Source organism: Rhinolophus sinicus, chromosome 16, assembly GCF_057876585.1.
Source record: "Rhinolophus sinicus isolate RSI-liver-muscle chromosome 16, RSI-T2T, whole genome shotgun sequence".
Lineage (NCBI taxonomy): Eukaryota > Metazoa > Chordata > Mammalia > Chiroptera > Rhinolophidae > Rhinolophus > Rhinolophus sinicus.
Genome location: NC_142516.1, coordinates 3465873 through 3485797, shown reverse-complemented (window position 1 = coordinate 3485797; position 19925 = coordinate 3465873). Strand labels below are relative to the sequence as shown.

General features: G+C 49.1%; 1 protein-coding gene across 5 annotated transcripts in view; it reads right to left on the bottom strand.

Annotated features, from left to right (window-relative positions):
• AK8 (adenylate kinase 8) overlaps positions 1–19925 on the bottom strand; it is a 113356-nt gene that overhangs the window by 65849 nt on the left and 27582 nt on the right. For 4 of the 5 annotated variants that reach the window (XM_088793596.1, XM_088793595.1, XM_019728912.3 and 1 more), the window contains 4 exons: positions 8902–8983; positions 8296–8367; positions 7609–7809; positions 4278–4409 (listed from right to left, as the gene is read on the bottom strand). In XM_088793596.1, coding sequence (XP_088649722.1) covers positions 4278–4409; positions 7609–7809; positions 8296–8367; positions 8902–8983 — 487 coding nt within the window. The remainder of the gene's footprint in view (positions 1–4277; positions 4410–7608; positions 7810–8295; positions 8368–8901; positions 8984–19925) is intronic. The other variant, XM_088793597.1, reaches the window with a different exon arrangement.

Below are 19925 nucleotides of genomic sequence, written 5' to 3'. Positions count from 1 at the left end.
CACTGTTCCCCAATAAAGTCCTGTGGGAAAAAAAAAAGCAAGAACGAGCTATATGTTGTCTACAAGACACGTATTTAAAATGTAAGACACAGATAGTTTAAAAGAAAATGTTTAAAAGTTAAACCATATAGACACTGATCATAAGAAAGAGTGGTTATATTAATACCAACGTAGACTGCAAGAAAACAAGTATTGCTAGAGAGGCAGAGTAACGTCTCCTAATAATAAAAGGGTCATTTCAAGAAGACATAACAATCCTCAGTGTATATGCACTTAATAACATAGCTTCAAATTATACGAAGTGAAGACTGGCAGAGAAATAGACAAATCCACAATCAGTTGGAGATTTTAATGCACCTCTCTCAGCAATTGAAATAATAAGTAGAGAGAAATCATTAAGGACACAGAAGATTTGAACAACACTATCAAACATCTTATCCTAATTACCGTGTTTCCCCGAAAATAAGACCTAGCCAGACCATCAGCTCTAATGCGCCTTTTGGAGCAAAAATTAATATAAGACCCAGTCGTATTTTACTATAAGATCGGGTCATATAATATAATATAATATAATATAATATAATATAATATAAATACCTTGTATTAATTTTTGCTCCAAAAGACGCATTAGAGCTGATGGTCCAGCTAGGTCTTATTTTCAGGGAAACACGGTAACATTTTAGAACAGTATAAACAGCACTAGAATGCATGTTCTTTTCAAGTAGAATTCACCAAAATAGACCGTGTGCTGGGCCATAAAAAAAGTATCAATAAATTTCAAAGGATTGAAATCATACAGGGTATGTTCTTTCACCACAATGGAATTAAGTTAGAAATCAGGAAACAACAAAGAAAAATCTGGAGAATTCCCAAATATTTGGAAATTAAGCAATACACTTCTAAATAATATACGGGTGAAAAAAGAAACTACAAGGGAGATTATAAAATATTTTGAGCTGAATGATAAAACATACTAAAAATGTGCGAGATAAGTTCCAGTCAAGATGGTGGAGTAGAAAGTTAATGTCAACATATTTGGGAAAGGGGCAGAGATACCTAGAAGATGCTACGACATGATCAGGTAGTCCTGCTTGTAGCTGTTTTCATGTCATAAGTCTGTGTTCCTGGTCCTATCTGCTGCTGACAAAGAGTCATTCTTGCAAATAAAATAAATATTATATTCACACACACATAAAAAATGTGAGATGAAGCTAAAGCTGTGTTTAGAGGAAAATGTATAACGTTAAGTGTTTATATTAGAAAAGACTGGCAAATACATGGTGATGAAAGGAGAACTGACTCTGGGGGGTGAACACACAATGTGAGATATAGATGATGTATTACAGAATTGTACACCTGAAACCTATGTAACTTTACTAACCATTGTCACCCCAATAAACTTCAATTGAAAAAAAAAAAGAATGGTTTAAAACCCCTGCCTAAAACCACCTCGCTCTACAATGGTCTATGAAGAAAACCCAGTAACAGTCTCCTCTCTCTAATAATTCAAAGTATTTTGACAGCAAAGGCTTTAGACACCATGAGATTGGGAACTACGTGGGGATCAATCCACCCCACTTTGCTCACTCCCCACCCCCACCCTGACAGGGCCCAACGGACCCTTAAGTCCCTTTCTTATGTCTTTTTTTACATTTGCCCTATCTGTGCACCCAATGAAGTGCATTGCATATGGCGGGCACTCAATGAGTAATATTAATATTTTAATAAAATTCTTCACAGTAAAATTCATCTTCACTGCAAAAAAAAGTCAGAATTGCATAATATACTGCTCTACAGCGATGAACAGTTTGGTGTATGGATGTTCCTCCAGATTTTTTTGAGCAAAGACTAACATACTTTTTCAGTCTTTGAACAAAAATGAGACCATCCCCTGAATACCGCTGAGTGACTTGTTTTCTGCCCTCCCTCATTTAACAATACATCACGGACATTAAGTTGCTCTACAGGTTTCTTTTTAACAGCTGCCTTGTACTCCACTGTGTGGGTTGACCATAACTCACTTAACTAACCGTCTTATGAACAGAGTGTGGGTTGCCTCTACTTTTCATTACGCACCTTTCACATCTCTTATTGCACAGAGGAGTGTGTCAGAAGAATAAAATCCTAGGGGTGAGATCCCTGGGCCAAAGGATTTGCACAGTTAGCATTTCAATGAGCAGTGGCCTTTCTTCGAAAAAGATGCGCCTGTTTATGAGAGTATTCCCGCCAATTGTAAATCGGAGTGTTTCAGTAAACGCCGTAGGAGTGAACGGGGTGTGTTGTTTGTTTGTTTGGAGCTGTTTTCCTGGGACTGGGAGGTTCATATGTGGAGATGAGGACCCAGCCAGGGGCCGGCCATGGGGCAGGTCCCAGAGCTCTGGGCGCAGACAGGCCTCTGCAGACACTCACACGCCTGCCTGTCAACAGCAGGTCCCTTAAGTCGGTTTACTGAAATCTCATGATGTCTTGTATTTATCAAGAATGCCTTTGAGTAGTATGAACTTTCAGAGTTCGTGTCCAAATGCTCAGTTATCAAAAGGGGCCCCCAAAATGGCCACAAAACGAAAACCACGAGGAGGTTTTCTATTTTCACTTTTGGAAAAACCTAGCCTGGTCATCTCATCCCTTCGGGATTGGTGTGCTGAAAACAATTTCAATGAAGACGTGCCCTTCCTGGATGAGCTGCCTGCATAAACAAAGTAGGACACGGTGACCATTGTGTTCAACCAAGCCCTGCACTGTGTTAGGCCTGTTGCTGTTTCAGACCCGCCCTCTGCCTTTCAGGCGCTGCTGGCTCTAACTCTTCACATGCCTTCACATAACAGTAAGTACAGGAACCTAAACACACACGTGGGTGCAGCTACAGCAGGCTGCGGCTCGTTCCTGACAAAGCAGGAGAGGGAAAGTCAAAAAAGAGAAGGAACGATCTGAATAAGGGGTTTTGTTTTTTAAAAAAACAAAAACTGGTGCAAGGCAAAACATTTTTGAGCCTCAAGTATCCAGACTATTTTCCCATACTAATCAAATCAGAAGAGTACTATTGAGTATTTGTAGTAAAATACTAATATTACTACTATTAGCATTTTTCCATACTAATCAGAACACCTGCTCAGTTCTCTACCTTCATTTTATGGGTACGATTTTTGTCATTAATTCCTGGCTAGTCTCAGTGGCTTTGGAATTTTAAGTTGCAGGGGACCTAATGGAAAAGCATTTTTATTCCAAATTTGATCCTTCGGGGTTGATATATACCGGGGGTGCCAAAAAAATGTCTACAAGTAGAAACTTTGGTCAACATTGTTCAAGCAGCAGTTCATCGTAATCAGAAGTGTCTGGATGCTGATGGGAACCACTTTGAGCACCTCTTGTCATTGCAGAAGTCACATGTGACTTGTATTCCTCTTTTGCTATCGGTACATATTATTACAATTTTAATAGTTTTTCTTTCTTAAAATGTGTGCACATTTTTTGGCTCCCTCTGTATATATTTGTCTGTGTGTATACATGTATATTTGTATGGTGTGTATGTATAATTTGGGGTATATATATGCATATTTATATATTTGGGGGTGCAGGTCTCATGTTCCTTAGTAAATAAAGTGCGGTTACTTAGGCTTATGGAACCCTGCAGGGGCACGGGGGGGGGGGGGGCGGCGGGGGGGCACTGCCTTTAACTCCCTCCGGCCGGCTACATGTCTGCTACAGCTCCTTCCTCCTTCCCGGGCCTTTATGCCCCTGAACACAGGCTGGCATCTAAGACCGCCTGGGACCACGCTGGGAAAGACCTGGAGAACTGATTGCAATATTCTCCTCCTGGTAAAATATTTATTGAAACTGCGCCGAGCAAGAAGTCTTCCTCTGGTTCAGAAATTGTCTGCCTGTAAACACGCTGACCTGGGTTGGGGCGCCAAACGAGACGGGAGAAAACAAATACATAGCAGAACTGCATTATGCAGCAGCGGAGGCTTCCAGGAGACTGGAGGGAAGCGCGACTGGTGCAGAGCACAGAACACCACCCTTCCCGAGGATACGCAGATGATAACTAGAAATCATTCCGGCTCTTTGGGCTGCCGACACGTTTTCATTGGCTAATGTCTTTATGGCAGTATTCTCCAGGAGGAAAAAGCCTTATCCTTGCAAAGATGGACTAACTGAAAATTGTCAGAGCAGAGAGCAAGAGAGAGAAGCGATGCCGCCCTCCTTCTCACCCCCATAAAACAGGACAGCGTGGGAAGGCAGGGCAGCCTCTGGAAGCAGGGTGGCTACTGGGCACTCACCGTTGACGAGGCTGTATTTCTGGGCCAGGAGGGCAGCCTGCAGACTTTTCCCACTGCCCACGGGCCCGCAAAGCAGCACTCTCGGGGTGAATGGGGCGTTTGATTGATGGTTGGTCTGGACATAGGTCAGAGCTGGAAAGAGAGGACGTGAGGATAATGAACCTGGACCCTAGAGAAAGGGAAACCGGCCCCACAGCACCTGCGCTGGGGCTCATCTCACACAGGAATCATCCCTCACCTTCACAGCTCCATGGAAACCCAACTTACCACTGCCAAGCAGGGCGAAGCTGCGGGGGAACTACTTAGCTTCAGGCCTGGCACCAAGGCGGGAGGGGCAATGAAATGCACAGCAGCCACCCTCTCGGTGCTGCCCTGAATGCCTCTAACACAGTGCGGGAATCTGCGCTTCCCTCCCTGTTGTGGGGGGCTGGGTCCGGGACACAGGACACGCAATCTTGTGTTGCGGTATTTCCCAACTGAGTCCGGCTGAACCTCTCGCCTGGCACCCAGGACCAGGCCAGCTTCCTAGTGGCAGAGACTGGCTTTGATGACCCCATTGGGCCACGCGGGGGCCCAGCACGCGAGGACTTCTAAAGGACTCGGGCACTGGTGGAGAATAATTTGCAGCTGAGCTCTGTGACACCAACTTTGTTGTGAATCTCCAAAGGGGCAGCCATCCAATAGGTCCCGGGAAAGGGCAGGTGCAGCCGCACAGGCCTGGCCCCTGGTGGCCCTGGCATTTGATGAACAAAGAAGGGGGCACACAGGGGGAGCGTCTCCAACACAGGCGGCCACAGAGTGGGGCACTGGATGCCAAGAGCTACTGAACATCAAACCAGGTCACCTCCCACCTGATCATGGAGGAGGAGGGGGTGTGAGAGTGGCTGCAGAGGCCGTTAAAGGACAGCCACTCGGCCCCTGCCAAGGGGAGCTGCCCACCAGCTGAGCCAAGGCCATGCCCGTTTCCCCACTGCCCACATCAAAACTGGATCTGCCGCCCCAGCCCACTTCCTGCCAGGGACACAGACTATCCAACGCCAAAGGTCAGCCATGGGTGGCCCTGTGGCACCTTCCTGCCTTCAGATGGATTCCACCCTGGGCAAGGGGCTGAGCCAACACACGCCGTCAGGAACCCAGCTGCCCTGAAACTATTGACAGGTGCAGCAGGGTGGCCCCACTTCACACTCCTGACATTTGGAGCCAAACGGTTCCTTGCTGTGGGGCCCGTCCTGTGCATTGCAGGATTTGAGCAGCACCCCTGGCCTCTACCCACCAGGGCCCAGGAGCCCTGTCCCAGTTCGTGACAACCACAAATGTCTCCAGACATTGCCGACTGTCCCCTGGCAGGGACGGGGGCAAAGTCAAGAACGACTAGGAGATGTATGCTCATTGTGCAGGGTTTGACCTCTCAAGTCCTAGGGGTTTTTAATTGGAAGGATCATTAGGGATACCATAGTTCCCCTCTTTTTTAAAACTAGAGGCAGAGAAGTTCACAGGCTGTCTATTCAAGGTCATGATCATCACTGTCATCACTAGCATATCGTAAGTGCTAAACTAAATACTCGACAGGCATTATCTGTCGACAGTCCCTCGAGGGCTGCATGAGTCTCGTCCCCACTCACAGGGCCGGGGAAACTTTCCCAAGGCCACTGCCACGGTAACATCTGCACCAATGGGCGTGACCTGGAGGAAGCGACTCAAGCAAAGTTCCCTTTCTTCTCAGACCTTCCATGATCAGCACATCGGAACTACGGGCGAAGCAGCCTGCTTACAAATGATGCTTCACTTACAGTAAATAACTAAGTTAATGAGAAGTAATGATCCCCCAGACAGTCTCGACATCTAATTATTCTTTTTAAAAATATGTGGTTGCTGGATGCACTGCAGACAGATTAAAGAAACAGAGAGAATTTTGCATTCCAATTCTCAATTTATCTCTCTGCATTATTAATTAATAATAATTAATATATTCAGATGCACATTTTTATTTACAATTCCAGGCATGAATTCTTTATGAACAATCATATGAACTTTTAAATTTAATTAAATAATTTGGAAGTAATTAATGTGTAAATTCAGAATCATGGCCTAAGATAAATGCTGTGGTTGTTTATCGTCAGAGTATAGTGCTTGCTACTAAAGACCCTTCTGAGATGCAAAATCACTGGAAAATTATAAGCCACCCATTCATCCTGGCGGTTTTTTAAAGTAGCATCAGTTTCTAGACACCCCACCGGTCAGGTGGCTGACCTCTGACGATGCTCCCGCGATACTCCAGAAGTTTCTGTGCCGTTTCCGGGCTCTCAGGAGAGCAAAGCTGCTCGCACAAGTGCACAGGCAGGTGGGGCCGGTGGGAGGGCCTGCCTGGGGAGCTCAGGACCACCTCCCCACCAAACAAAGCTTCTCTTAAAGAGATTTGAGAGAATATACCCAAAAGAGCCCATGGAAACTGCCAAGCGTCGTAAGACCCTGGTAATATTTTTATCATGTCATTTACCTGACATTGCACAGAAGGGGTAACTGGCCTTGGAGACAACGAAAGCTTGGCAAGATTTTGAAAAGTTCTAATTCACCTGCTTTGGGATAGAATTACTGTCACTTTCCCTGGCCTTTTGGACAGACTGTAGAATCATGACGAGAACAACAACGTCTGGCGTGTATTGAGCCGATTCTCGGCACTGGCCACTAGGTGTGCAGCTGCGGACACACGATTTGCAGAATCCCACATCATCTCACCCGAGCCTGGCGGGGAGGCAGGAGTTTTGTTCCCATTATGGGGATGGCAAAACTGAGGCTCCGAAGGGTTAAGAGGGTTGCCGAAGGCGGCACAGCAGGTGTGGTGGGCTCCAGATTTGAACACAGGTCACCTGGCTCCAAAGTCCTGGGGCTCAACTCACACACACACACACACACGCACACACACACGCACACCAGCCTGCTTCAGCCAATTTTTAAGTGGCTTCACGACACTTAAGTTGCATTGTGGTTTTTTGATGTGGTGGTGGTGGTGGCAATTTGTTGCTGTATTTTCAGTTTTTATAAATGTTCTCTTCCTTCTCCTTCACCCTCAGGGCAACGCTTCTTGCTGCCATGTCTGTCCCACCCTTTCCCTTGAGTCTGCTCAGCCCACCCACCTCCCGGTCCAATCTGCTGACCACACAGAGTGGAGACCGTCAGCCCGGCACTCCCAGGGGCCCCGCAGGGAGCCTGGACCATCTGTGACTTGACTCCCAGGCTCTTGGGCACACCCTGGACACTGGCACTGCCGGATCAGGTGCCCCTTGGGTGAGGAAGTCGAATGCCTGGGGAGTCTGCTGCCCACAGGGCTTACCCTGGTAGAAGACGTCCACGCACGGCTGGTCAGCACTGATGACTTTCAGGATTTTGGGGTACAAGGGGAGGATCCTGACAATGTTCCTATGATGTTCCAGCAATTTCTGTGCTGTCTCCAGCTCCGAGATGCCCGCGGGTACCACCAGTCGGTTCTGGATTTCAGATTCAGGGGGCCAGTCAAAGGTGGTGTGATAGATCTCTGCAAGGACAGAGGGACGCAGTTGGGGTCACCTGCCCAGTGGTGGGGGGCCGTGGTCCTGAGGCCTGAGCATGCAAACCCCAGGGCACTGGCCACCTCACCGGTGCAGGCTGCATTTGGCTCTGGGCCTGCTGTGACGTCACTATAACAATCACAGATGACGATGACACTTGGACGATGGGAGGGGCAGCGCAACTTTCTGCACCAGGACTGTGACAGGCGCCCAGCTGCAGTGTCACTGCATCCCCCACACAGCAGTCACACCCTAAGATACATCTCGGTATTTTCATCCCCACGTACAGAGGAGAAAACCGAGTCTCAGAGATGCTGGGCAACCCAGCCCACATCACACAGCTGGACCTGGCAGAGCCCGACCCACAAAGCCAGGTCCACTTGCCACCAAAGCCGGAGAGCAAGTGATGGGAGGGGCTGTTATGAGGGGTCCCGGACGGCCACAGGTGGGGGTGGTGGTGAAGATGGCCGTACCTCCAGTCTGAGGGTCAATTCTCTTCCCCAAGTTCCTCTCGATGAGGACCGTGTCTGGAGCACTCAGGGCAACTGTGCAGAGAAGGGGAAGCAGGCACGTTGGGCAGCGGACCCAGACATGAATCCCATGGCCCAACAGCTTGCCTTATGTTTCCCTCACTGTATAATGACATGAAAACAGCGCCCATTTCCCATGCCTGAGAGACTACAACGGCACCAAGACACAAAGGACAAGCTCAGGACCAAGGACAGCGCACACCTACCCACGTGACTGTCGGACAGTTTTCACTGCGATAAACACTGCCGCGAGGGACACCTCTGTGCACAACACTTTTGCCACATTTAAGATTATTTCCCAAGAAAGAGTTTCTCAGAGGTGGGGTTCCTGGAACAAGGAACCACCAGTGTCAAAACAAAACCTCACTTTTCTAAGAACGAGTCCCACGTGCATTCAGCTCTTTGAAAAGTCCAACTGTGCTGCCCGGCTTTTTCCCCTTGGGCCGTGGCTGGGCTGAGGGTGGGAACCGGGGAGCCGGGCGCAGAGCAGGGCACCCCCTCGGGGGTCTGGGGGCTGCAGCTCTGGGGGGGCCTGCGGGGCCTACTCACTGACGTGTCTGGGGACGATCCCAAGGGTCTGAATCATCAGCGCCTGCTCCCGAGTTGCAGGGATGCCATCCAGAATCCAGCCCTAGGCAGAGAATTGGAAAGACGCTCACCTGTTTTAATGCTTTTAAATGTTCTTGGAATTAATAAAGGAATAGCATAGCTTTACAGAAAGACTGGAACTTTTAAGACGAAAGAAAACGAATGCTTCTGATAGCCACATCCACCCAAACTAAAAATTACTCTCATGTTTATAGTCCCTTCCGAATTTTACGTTTATGATCGTAATCATAGATGATCGTTTATGTCCTAACTTTTCCCACCACACGTTATAGCGACCACAGCATCTTTTCATATCAGCATGCCTCTCTTTTGCCACCATTTTAATGACCATACAATATCCCCACCGACTGAGCGTGCCATGGTTACATGACCACGTCCCACAACTGAACATTTCTGCTGCTTGTTCACGGTCCTAAATCATTACAATTTCACGACCATAAATCATGCCGTGATGAACATCTTCGTGCATATGGCTCTTTCCACATTTTGAATTATTTTCGAAAGACAGTTTCGCAGGTATGGGATTCCTAGGACAAGGAACCACCAAGGTCAAAACAAAACCCCACTTTTCTTAAGAACAAGCCCCGAATGCAACATGAAGAGACCCGAGTTCAAGTTTCTGTTCTGCAGCCAACTTGTCCCAGGGCTGAAACCCCTCGCTCGACCATCACCCCTTCTGGGAACAGCTCAGGAACCGGTTTGGAAGATTTGCTTTTATTAAGTCTTTAACTCCAAGTGTGAAAGTCATACACAACCATTGCACACCATGTGGAAAATGCTGAAAAGCTGAAATAAGGACGCAAGTCCACTGATAGCGCCACTGACCTGAACTAGCCACTGTAAACATTTTGCTTCTCTCCTTCCAGGCTTCACGTACAGACATCCCTTTTCCCCGAGGGCGGGGGGAATCACACCATACAGACTACTTTGTATGGTCTGCTCTTTTCATATAACAAAAACATTTCATGAACATGTTTCCTATGTCACAAAATGCTCCTCTTCTGGAAGTTTTCAAAGCTGCCGGGCATTCCAGGAACGAACCTGCCAACTGTTAACGAGACCCACTTGTCGTCGTTTCATTTCCTTCCAGTTTCTCACCATCATAAAAAACATGCTGTACAAGTATCTCAACACACAAAGAATACCCTCAAGATAAATTTCTAAAAGTTGATACCTTCTTTTGTGACTTCTGATACATTTTGCCAGAGCACTACAAAACTGCCTGGCCAGTTTAGGAAACCAGTGGCAGACAGCCTGTCTGCCTGCCTGCATCTCGGTCAACATCAGGCCCTATCGAGGGGGAAATCTGTCCCGCAAAATAGAGGAGAGTGTCACCGCTGTAATTTACATTTCTTTGATCATGAATGAAGTTCAATCTTTTTTCCGTATGTTTGTTGGTTATTTGAATTTTTTCTCTTCCAAAATGTCTCTTCATGCCATCTCTCCACTTTACCCTTGGGGTTATCTATTTATTTATTTACAAGAGCTCTTTACATATTAAAAATATTAACCCATTTTGGCAAACACTATCACAGACCCTTTGAGGCGAATGTTGCCAGTGTTTTCTGCAGTTTGTCTTTGGCCTTTTAATTTTATATATGGTGTTGTTTTTAACACACGTGCTTCTGGTGAGATCAATCAGCATCTTCCTCTTTGGATTCTGGCATCGTCTGGATGCACAGAAAATCCTTTCCCACTGCAAAAGCTGATAAACATTCGCTTGCATTTAAATTGTGTTTGCTTAAGGTTTTAGTCTTTACATTTAAACATTTAACAGAACCACATTTTATGTTGAAAATGATGTGACGCTGTGATCTAATTTGTTTCCTTGTGGCTCACTGACTGTCCCAACCTCATCTACAAAACAGCTTACCCTTTCCCTTCTGAATGTCACTTTTTATCACGGTCTAAATGCTGCTACGATGCTGGCTCTGGCATCTTCCTGCCTGTAGAGTGTTGCATCATCCTCACCCCGCCTAAATTATTGTTGTTTTATAATTTATTGTTATGTCTAAGAGGACGTGCTCCTCCTTCTTTGTCATTTTTTCAAAAAAAAGAAAATTGTTTTTTCCAGGTAAGCAGCAAAAAGATTTTGTCAAGTTCCAAAACAGAAATTCTACTAGGACTTTGGAATAACATTAAATGGAGAGATTAATTTATGAAGAATCAACATTGTTTACAATATCAAGTCAACATATCACCTTTCCGTTGCTTTTGTATGTCCCTCAGCAATGTTCACATCAAACAATTTCTAAAGTCCTTTCAAGTCTCATGAATCAAGTTACACACACCCACACACACACACATACACACACACACACACACACACACACACACACACACACCTACACACATACACACACACACATACACACCCACACACACACACATACACACCCACACACACACACACACACACACACACACACACACACACTGTTTAATACTTTCAGATAAGTTGGGTAAAGTGAGTTTTGGAAGAGTGAAATAAAGCCACAGACAGCTTCAGATCTCCATTCTGCAGTCAGGGGGGTTCTGACACTGGCTCTCAGAAGGGGACCCACCCTCCGGCCATAGGCCCCTCCCTCTCAGTCATTATGAGAACTTGGCTGCTTTAAGGTCAGAGGATGGACTGATGGGGTGAACTCAGACCCAAGGTCACTCACAACCCATAACAGCTAATTTACAGAACACCATGTGGGTGAGGGCAAGAAATGTCTTTCCGAAAGAAACAGACAGAAAAGAGCCTGTATTTCCTCAACATTAAAATATTTAGGTTCCAACAGCCTCCACTGACAGTTAAAAAAAAGAGCTAAACAAATTTACAGAGTAAAAGAGGATGGAAAAATTGGGCATGTTTTCATTAATTTCTTAAATTATGCAGGAAAACGCACCGCTACAGAACCCCTGGCTTCTAAACTAATGAAGCAAAAGTGCAAAAAAGATTTTCAACAGCCTTTTGCTCCCTCAAGTCCTTGTTATAACCAGCCAGGCGCTGGGCTGCAGCTCTGAGGAAGAGATGTGAAACGGCCACAGGAGCCGGAGCCGCCAGCTGAGCGCTCCGCGCTTCCGGGTCTGGAAGCGAGCTGCGCCTATTTGAACTTGAGCTCCATTCAGACCCCTGAATTTCTTCTTCATTTGGAGGGGAGGGGTTGGGAGCCCACTGATTGCTTCTTCTAGGACAAGTGCTGGTGACTGAGTTTCGAGTCACTTTTTGATGCTGAAAAAAGGTTGGAACTCCGTCCTCAGTCAGCACTGAGAAAGACCTCTGCTTTTAATATTGCATTACCGAGCAATCATTATCATCTCGCCCATCAATCTGCAGCTGGTCCAAAGCTTTTAGAACTATTCAGGGGAACAGCTCTCACCGACTTCTCACTGGAGAAAGCAGGCCTTCCAATTACACAGGAAAGTGCAGCAAAACGGGGAACATCTCCCTAATTAGCCCGGCCTTGCCAGCACACCATTCTGGTGCGGGTGTGAAATTTAAAGAAGAAGATGGTGGAGGGCTCTGAGGTGAATCCCAGGCCACCAGCTTTCCCGTCTGCTTTCAGACTCAGAGGGATGGTCCGATCACCCAGGTGCTAGGAAACCAGGTCCGAGGGACCCCTGGGTGCAGCCCCACGCTCTGTGGGAAGGCAGCCATGGGATCCTTCATGCCGCGCAAGCCCAGGTGGGTCCACCTGTCCACCTAGAACGCAGGGGCACAGTGACCAGGCCTCTGCCCCAGGCGTGTTGGTCTCAGGGCGTCCTCAAGATGTGAGCCCCCGCCTCAGTGTTTGGAGAAGGTCTTTCCCAGAGCACCTGCATTTATGGAGGTTCTATGTACCTGCCCAGTTGCAAATGGACTGCACTTTCAAAGGGAAACAGCAATTTTGGCTGAGAGCAAGTTCATGCTGCAAAGTCTGGCAAAGCAAGAAGTCATAAATCAGTAAGTAGCTTCCGACCACTGCCATGAGGGGCCCTCGTTAGGGGCCGTGAGGTTCCTGGGTCTGACTTTCAGGAGTGGCTGGATACAGAGGAAACAGTCAATCCCTAATTAGAATACATTATCCATCCTGCTGACACTTCAGTGAAATGCCTGTCCCACTCTGGAGCGGCAGCTCTGCTCAGAGCAGGTTAATTGATATTCTGAAGCCTCGGCTCGCCGTACCCCCGCGGCTCGGTTCTGTTTTATCACACATCAAAAAGGCCGTATGCTCAGGGCACCCGTGCACCAGTGTGGAGCTGGAGGTCTGCACATCTGCGAGGGGTACGGTATCACAGGAGGGACAAGCACTGAGCAGATGTCACAGATGAGAAGAAAGGAAAGGAAAGCAGCCGGCCGGCCTAGGGAACCTGGCGGGGCCCAGCAGAGCACGGCCTGACGCAGAGCGGGCCGTGCAGCTCTCTGGGAACACTGGCCTTTCCTGCCCTCCTGACTATTATTAAAGCGCAATTAGCAATTTCACGCAGTAAGACTCTGCCCTCTGGGTCCTCTGCCTTTTTGATGCATTGCCCCTCGTCTCCTCCCCTCTCCTCCAAACACCAGAGCGGGGCGCTCCGCTCCGTTTTCCCACAGGATGCCCCTGATCCAGCTCCCAGCTCCAAAGGCCGGCTCGGGAGGCATTCCCTGGGGCGCCAAGCTGACTCCGTGGTCCCAGGGAGGCCATCTGAGGCTGAAGATTTGGATTCAATAAATCAGATTCACTCAGCTCAAAGTCTGAGAGGGGGGTGGGGGGAGCATCACAAGAGGCATCGTAGGCCCGCCACCGCCCTCCCTCTTTCCTAATGAAATATTACATGGTTTCCCAACATATAAAAGAGAAGAAATTTTTATCAGCCAGAAAAGAAATGCATCTTATAAGACAAAGTTTGGGAGACTGCTGTGTTCTAGAGGCAGTCAGTGAGAACAATGAGACGACAGCTGACCCTCGGTATCAGTGGGGGATCGGTTCAGGACCCCCATGATTCCACATTCCACAGATGCTCCAGTCCCCTATAGGAGACAATGCACACAGTCAGCCCTCCGTATCCGCGGATTCCCAACCACAGATCGAAAATAGTGTTTTTGATCCACAGTGGGTTGAATCCGCGGATGTGAAAGAAACCCAGGGATATGGAGGGCCGACTGTGTATTTACTGAAAAAGTCCTCGGCGAAGTGGACCCGTGCTATTCAGGTTGTATTTTGATGAACACCAAAAAGGTGACATCAGATTGCCCCAGTTCCTTTGGTTCATGCAAAACCATGAAAATCTCAGCCAGCCACATCATCTCAGCATGCCCTCCACGTTCAGCGCATCTAAAAGGTAACTGGCAACAATTTTCATTTCAAAGTTCAACCTCAAACAATACGCCACGCCTGCTGGTATTCCTGACCAGGTTTGCGTATACGAGTGTAGCGGGACCGTTACTCCTTACCTGGCTCCTACCTGCCAGCTCAGCCACCCACCCAGGCAGGCCCTTGGCTCACCCGGCCTTCTGTGTGCGTAGCCCAATGACGTACGTGCCCAGACAGGCTGAAATGAGCAGGAGTGATTCTTCTAAATAACAAAACAATGTTGCATTCCACCCTCGCTAATCAGTGACACGTGTGACGTTTTTATCCAAACATGCAGATCCAGGAGAATCTATACTCCCAGGTCTATAGGCTCAAAGCCAGTGATCCCCAAGGTGTGAAAGTTGGGTAACGCACAGATGTGAGTGTATTCAGGGGGCTTTTTAGTAATTCCCAGATAGCTAAAAAGTATTTTAAAGTCAAATCCGCATCCAATGTCTGCGGTGGCCCCTGAAGCCACTCTGAGGAGGTGGACAGCTTGAAGACCACATTGTTCTGTCCCCAAACGGACCAGTGCCACCCCAGCTCTGAGTCTGGGATGACTCTGAGATGACCCCTGCAGAGATAACTCAGTTTGTGGATTCACAGTTCTCAGTTTCAGGCATGATGGACTCTGGTTCAAGGTGAAGGCGTGAATCCAACAATGTCTAGTGAATGGGTCCATTCCTCTCACCCATTTCAGACCATGCCTGTGGTGTAGTCCCACCTCTTCAGAAACAAGACTAGCCCTTTAGGGCGTCAGATGATTGTGGGGTAAAAAGCGGGGACTTTGAAAACAGACTTTGCCTCTTCTGTCAGGTGTATGACTTTCAACCTGTCACCTCAATCTCTCTGGGCAACGTCCTCCTTGTCTGCGACGTGGGGACAATAATAAGAACCTACCCCACAACTGCTGAGATAATGAAATGAGGACTACAGGCAAACAAAGAAACAACAGCAGCACACGTGTAGTGCCCGGCAAGGAAGAAGTGGCCAGCCCACGTTCACCAGTGTTACTGTGTGATTTGAGAAAGGTGAACAGTGTTCTTTTCCTCTACCTGTTTTCAAGAAGGAATCCTACTTAAGTTTGTAGAACTGACAGGAAGAACTCATTTAAAAAGGCAGTCTCTTGGAAAGAAGAGAGACTGGCATTCCAGATATGAACAGAGGAGAGTTTTCTAATGGAAGACGACATGGGAAAACGCGTATCCATTGAGCGGCTCTGATGGGGTCCAGCCAGGTGTCACCTGTGACCTGCTCATCCATTTGCCACCACCGACCAGGGCCCTCCTAGAGGAAACCACCGTCAGGAGCCCCCTGGGCAGCCATCCGGGGTCCAGCTCATGGGGAAATGACAATCGTGCTGTTACAGTGAGGGAAGCACTTCAGTAGGAAGACCTGGATCCCTTCACTCATTCACTCCCTCATCGATTCATTAATTCCTTTGGGCATTCACCCACCACCCTGTGCGGTGCCCCGTCCTTCCATATTGGATAAGTCAGAAGCGTTGGGCTGAGCTTGGGGGCTTGTCCAGCAGTGAGCACCTGGGGGGTGAACAGTCACTGGTTACTCAGCTGCCAACCCCAAGTCTGGCTTACCCAGCCCTTGCCCCAGCTGGCTGCTTGACTCCACACAGCAGTGAACGTCACTTAAAATGAGAGGGTCGGACCAGGTGGCTTCTAAGTCGCGGAACCATAAGATTTATGGTCTAACAGACACTCTGAGAGTGAACAGGCACATCTGAATAATTACGCAGGGAAAAGAGGCACGGACCAGGACGAGTGACTGCCCTGCCTCTGGGTCTTACAACATCACCATTTACTTTCGGTCACATGGCCTGATTCTCCTACCACAACTGTGCCAGCTCCTTGAAATCATGAAAAGAAGGGGAAATCCCATGGGGTGACACAGGGAGAGGGGCTGACAAGTCACCCAGGTCTGATCAACAACTTCAGTGACTCTTCTCCTGGGGAATTCCCAAGTACGCGCTGAAAGTTCGGGGCTGGCTTCAAGTTGGGGTGCTGATGTGGGCACCGACTGCTAGCCTCATTCTCAAAGGCTGCGATGTCCCCAATCCACAGGCCCCAAACGCCTCCTCAGACCTGGCTCCCCGCTCTCCTGTCCAAATCCACTGATCCAGGCACAGCTCAAAACCAAGGCTGCCAGCCCTGGACTCCTCAACACCCCCTTGAGCTGGGGTTCTGCCCCCTTCGTCCTGGGATGCCCAGGCCTGTCCATCCAGGCCCTGGGGCGGGGAAAGTACTGGCGGTGGATAGTTGTGGCTGAGTCCAAGTCTCAGCTCTAACCCCGTAGCCCTGTCACCTTGAATTATCTAACCCCCAAGTTTCAGTGCCCTATAAAGTGGGGTCAGGGAGACTGACCTATGAGAAAAGCACTGAACCTCTCTCGTGAGCTCTTCAATAACAAGTGTGATGATAACTGCTCCTCAGGCATCACTTCCTTTCTCTGTCCTGAAAACAACTGGAGGGCAAGGCCATTTGCATTTCCACAAGAGAAAAGGCTGATCCACAAAGGGATGACTGTATAAAGCTGTCAATTCAGGCCCCCAAGAGGTGGGCAATAACCTGGGCGGACCTGGGCCACACCTTCAGACCATCTCCTGCCACCACCACCCCCCCCAGTGCGGACACACACTGCTCACTTGCCCCACTGTCCCAGCTGTTGTGCCTGGGTCCCTTCTACTGGAAAACACTTCCACCTTATTCCCTCCCAGTCAGAAAGGCGTTTTCCCTCCAGGTCAGTTCCCTGGGTGGCCGGGACCACTTTCTACGTCTCCCTAAACTCATTCTCAACTCCACTTCTGGACCAGACCCCTTACGCAGCTCCAGGAAAAATCCAACCTGACCAGTTGTTGAAAAGGGGAATGTGAGGTCTCTTATGTCTGCAGAGAATGAGAACTCATTAGTCTTAATACTAGTGAATTCCACATGTCTTAATAAATAAAAGCCATCCCAATAAAATACACATTTGCTTTTGGATTCTAACCAATACTCTTATTTATAATTAGTATTATAGGTTGTTGGGTTATTTGTATTAAAAACTGGGGTAATTAATATATTATGGGTTAGAGCTGAAAATCATCCACTTTACTATTCACAGTTCTATCAAATCCTATTGGCCGGTGGCACTGAGCCAGCCGGCGGCCGCTGGTCCCCCACTTATCAGCTGTGGGACCATTTCCTTATCTGGACAATAGGAATACTGTTCATATTTGACAGGGTTTAGGATGAGATGCGACGATGGATGTGAAGGCCCCACAATGTGTGGCGGAGAGCAGGTGCGGGAGAGACGGGAGCTGCTCACTGCTTTTGCAGCCTTCTGGCACACTCCACGCTTCTCACAACTGACAGCCAACTGAGAAATCGACTCTGGAGTGCAGGAATGGGGGTGAGGGCCTGCGGTCCCTCTGCTCCGTCCCCCCAGGAGGGTTTCCAGCTCTCGGGAGCCAGGCCTCTGCTCCAGCCTCTGAGTCAGTGCCCAACCTGCCGAGGGTGACACGGTCGGTGGGTAGTTCTGAGTCCAGTCCTGTTTCCACATCGCTGCACCTCTCCGGTACCCTCTGCTGCTCCAAAGTCCCCTCACAGCTGCCCAGACATCAGACTCCGTCCTGCATTTCGGCCATCGATTTTTCCTCCTCGACTGGAGTAAGAGGGGCCGCAGGACACACAGCACATGATTCTGTCACCCACAGGCACATGGAGTGCTGCTACTCAGCACGCAGACAGGGGTCCACACGTGCCATGAACAAGTCCTGTATCACGGAACTGGCCAACCCACCAACCATGGCCTTGATGGCAGGGTCCCAGAAACACCCACAAGTGAGGGAGTGATGAGGGTGCACCCACAGGGCCCCCGCTCCAGCGTGATGCGAACCGTGGGTTTTCTGAGTGGGGGTCAGACCTCCCCTCTGAAGCTCTGCAATCCTAACTGCATTTGTATTAGAGGAACACACAGCCACGGGCCTCAGCAGAGCTGTTGATCAATACAACCGCACTCCTCAGAGGATTCAGGCGACATCTATAAACCCGTGAGTGTCAAAAGAATGGCAAGAAAATCCTGTCTTGCTCCTGTCAGTGGATGAAAGCTGGGTAATTAATGCCAGTCCAATGACACTGCAAGGAGAAATAAAACAAACAGCTGGGGGCTCCATGGGCCGGAGTCGGGCTCCTGCACTCCGTGAGCATTTCCCCCATAAAACCCGGTCTGCGTGGTGGGCAGGGGACCATAAATCCGAGACCAAAACAGGGAGAAAAGAAAAGACAAAGACTCTAGAAAGCTGCCGAGCAAATTTTAAAGTCTGGTTCTATAGTCTGAACGATGCTACATCACCTCCTCCTGCGTCGTGAAGTAACTGAGCGTCTCCGGGACATTCAATGAGATAAAAAAAAAGTGAGCCCATGAATGCAAAGCATGAGTGTGCATTTTACGTGCAATACAGGCAGCCACCGCCACTGTTAACTGGGGGTGGCTGTGACCCCGCTTCCAGTGTGCGTCACAGACCTGCGTGACGAGGGACTGAGGGGTGGGGTCGAAGTTCAGCAGCAGGGTCCACATTCTTTCCTCAGCTCACGGAGGGCGGTTGTGTGGAGCCAGCCGTCTTGACTTGGGTTTTTCTTCTAGGCATCGAGTGTATCCTTCCCTTGGACCAGCAGTGGGTTTCTATGGGAGAAATGCAGCACCTTCCTGCTGCTGCACCGCCAGCTGCGTGCCCACGGAATCCGGCACTCTGTTTCCTCCTTCCGTGTCCCTCACATGGCCTAGAACAGTCCCTGGCGCACAGGAGGTGCCCACAGGTCTTCGCTGCAGAAGTCCTCATAGGACAGTTGTGAGGATGCGGTGAGAAGGTGCCTCAGCGCCACCGCGGCGTCTGGCACACGTGATGTGCTGAGAGACGCCAGCTAAGCAACGTCCGGTTGTACCTTTCTCTTCATGGACCAGTTCGGCTCCCCACCACCCGCTGTGGGCTTCGCTCGGGCCTTGGTCTGTATCCTTCCCAAGCTTCACTATAACAAGGTCACAGCCCCGATGAGTTGTGGGAAAGCCACTCCTCTGTGACCTGCAGTAGAGGCCTGTTTCCATCCCAGCTAACCGACCACGTGTCCCAGTGGACCATGCGCCCCGTCTTCCGCTCCTCTGGCTTTGGTGGGGCCATTAGGGAGACTTCCCGACCTGGTGCTGGGATGAGAGGAGATGGTGAGAACTGGTACTGGACGCAGACTGGGGTGGCGTCCTTCCACAGGCCTCCGCCCGGGGTCCCAGAGGAGGATGCAGACACACAGCAGGTCTAGTTGTTCAGTCAAAGTGCGGCTTGCATTCATGTGGGGGCTCCGAGCATCATGGCTTGGGAAGCAGAAGATGCTGCAACGCACAGCAGGGATGCAGGAAGCTGTGGCCACCAGGTGAGCTCCTGCTGCTGCCACGGCCACACTAAGGGTCCCTGCCCAACCGCCCAGCTCCGCCTGCAAAGGGGGAGCCGCATTCTGGGCCTGGGCTTCTTGCCTTATCCTCTGCCGCCCTCTAACCCAGTCCTAACCTCCACAGCACTACCATTGGATCCCAAGTGGAAGCTCGCAGAATGAAAGAAAAACCAAGGGAAACGGACAGAGGCAGCGGAGGCAGGCTGCAGCTGGCTGTGAAACGTCATGT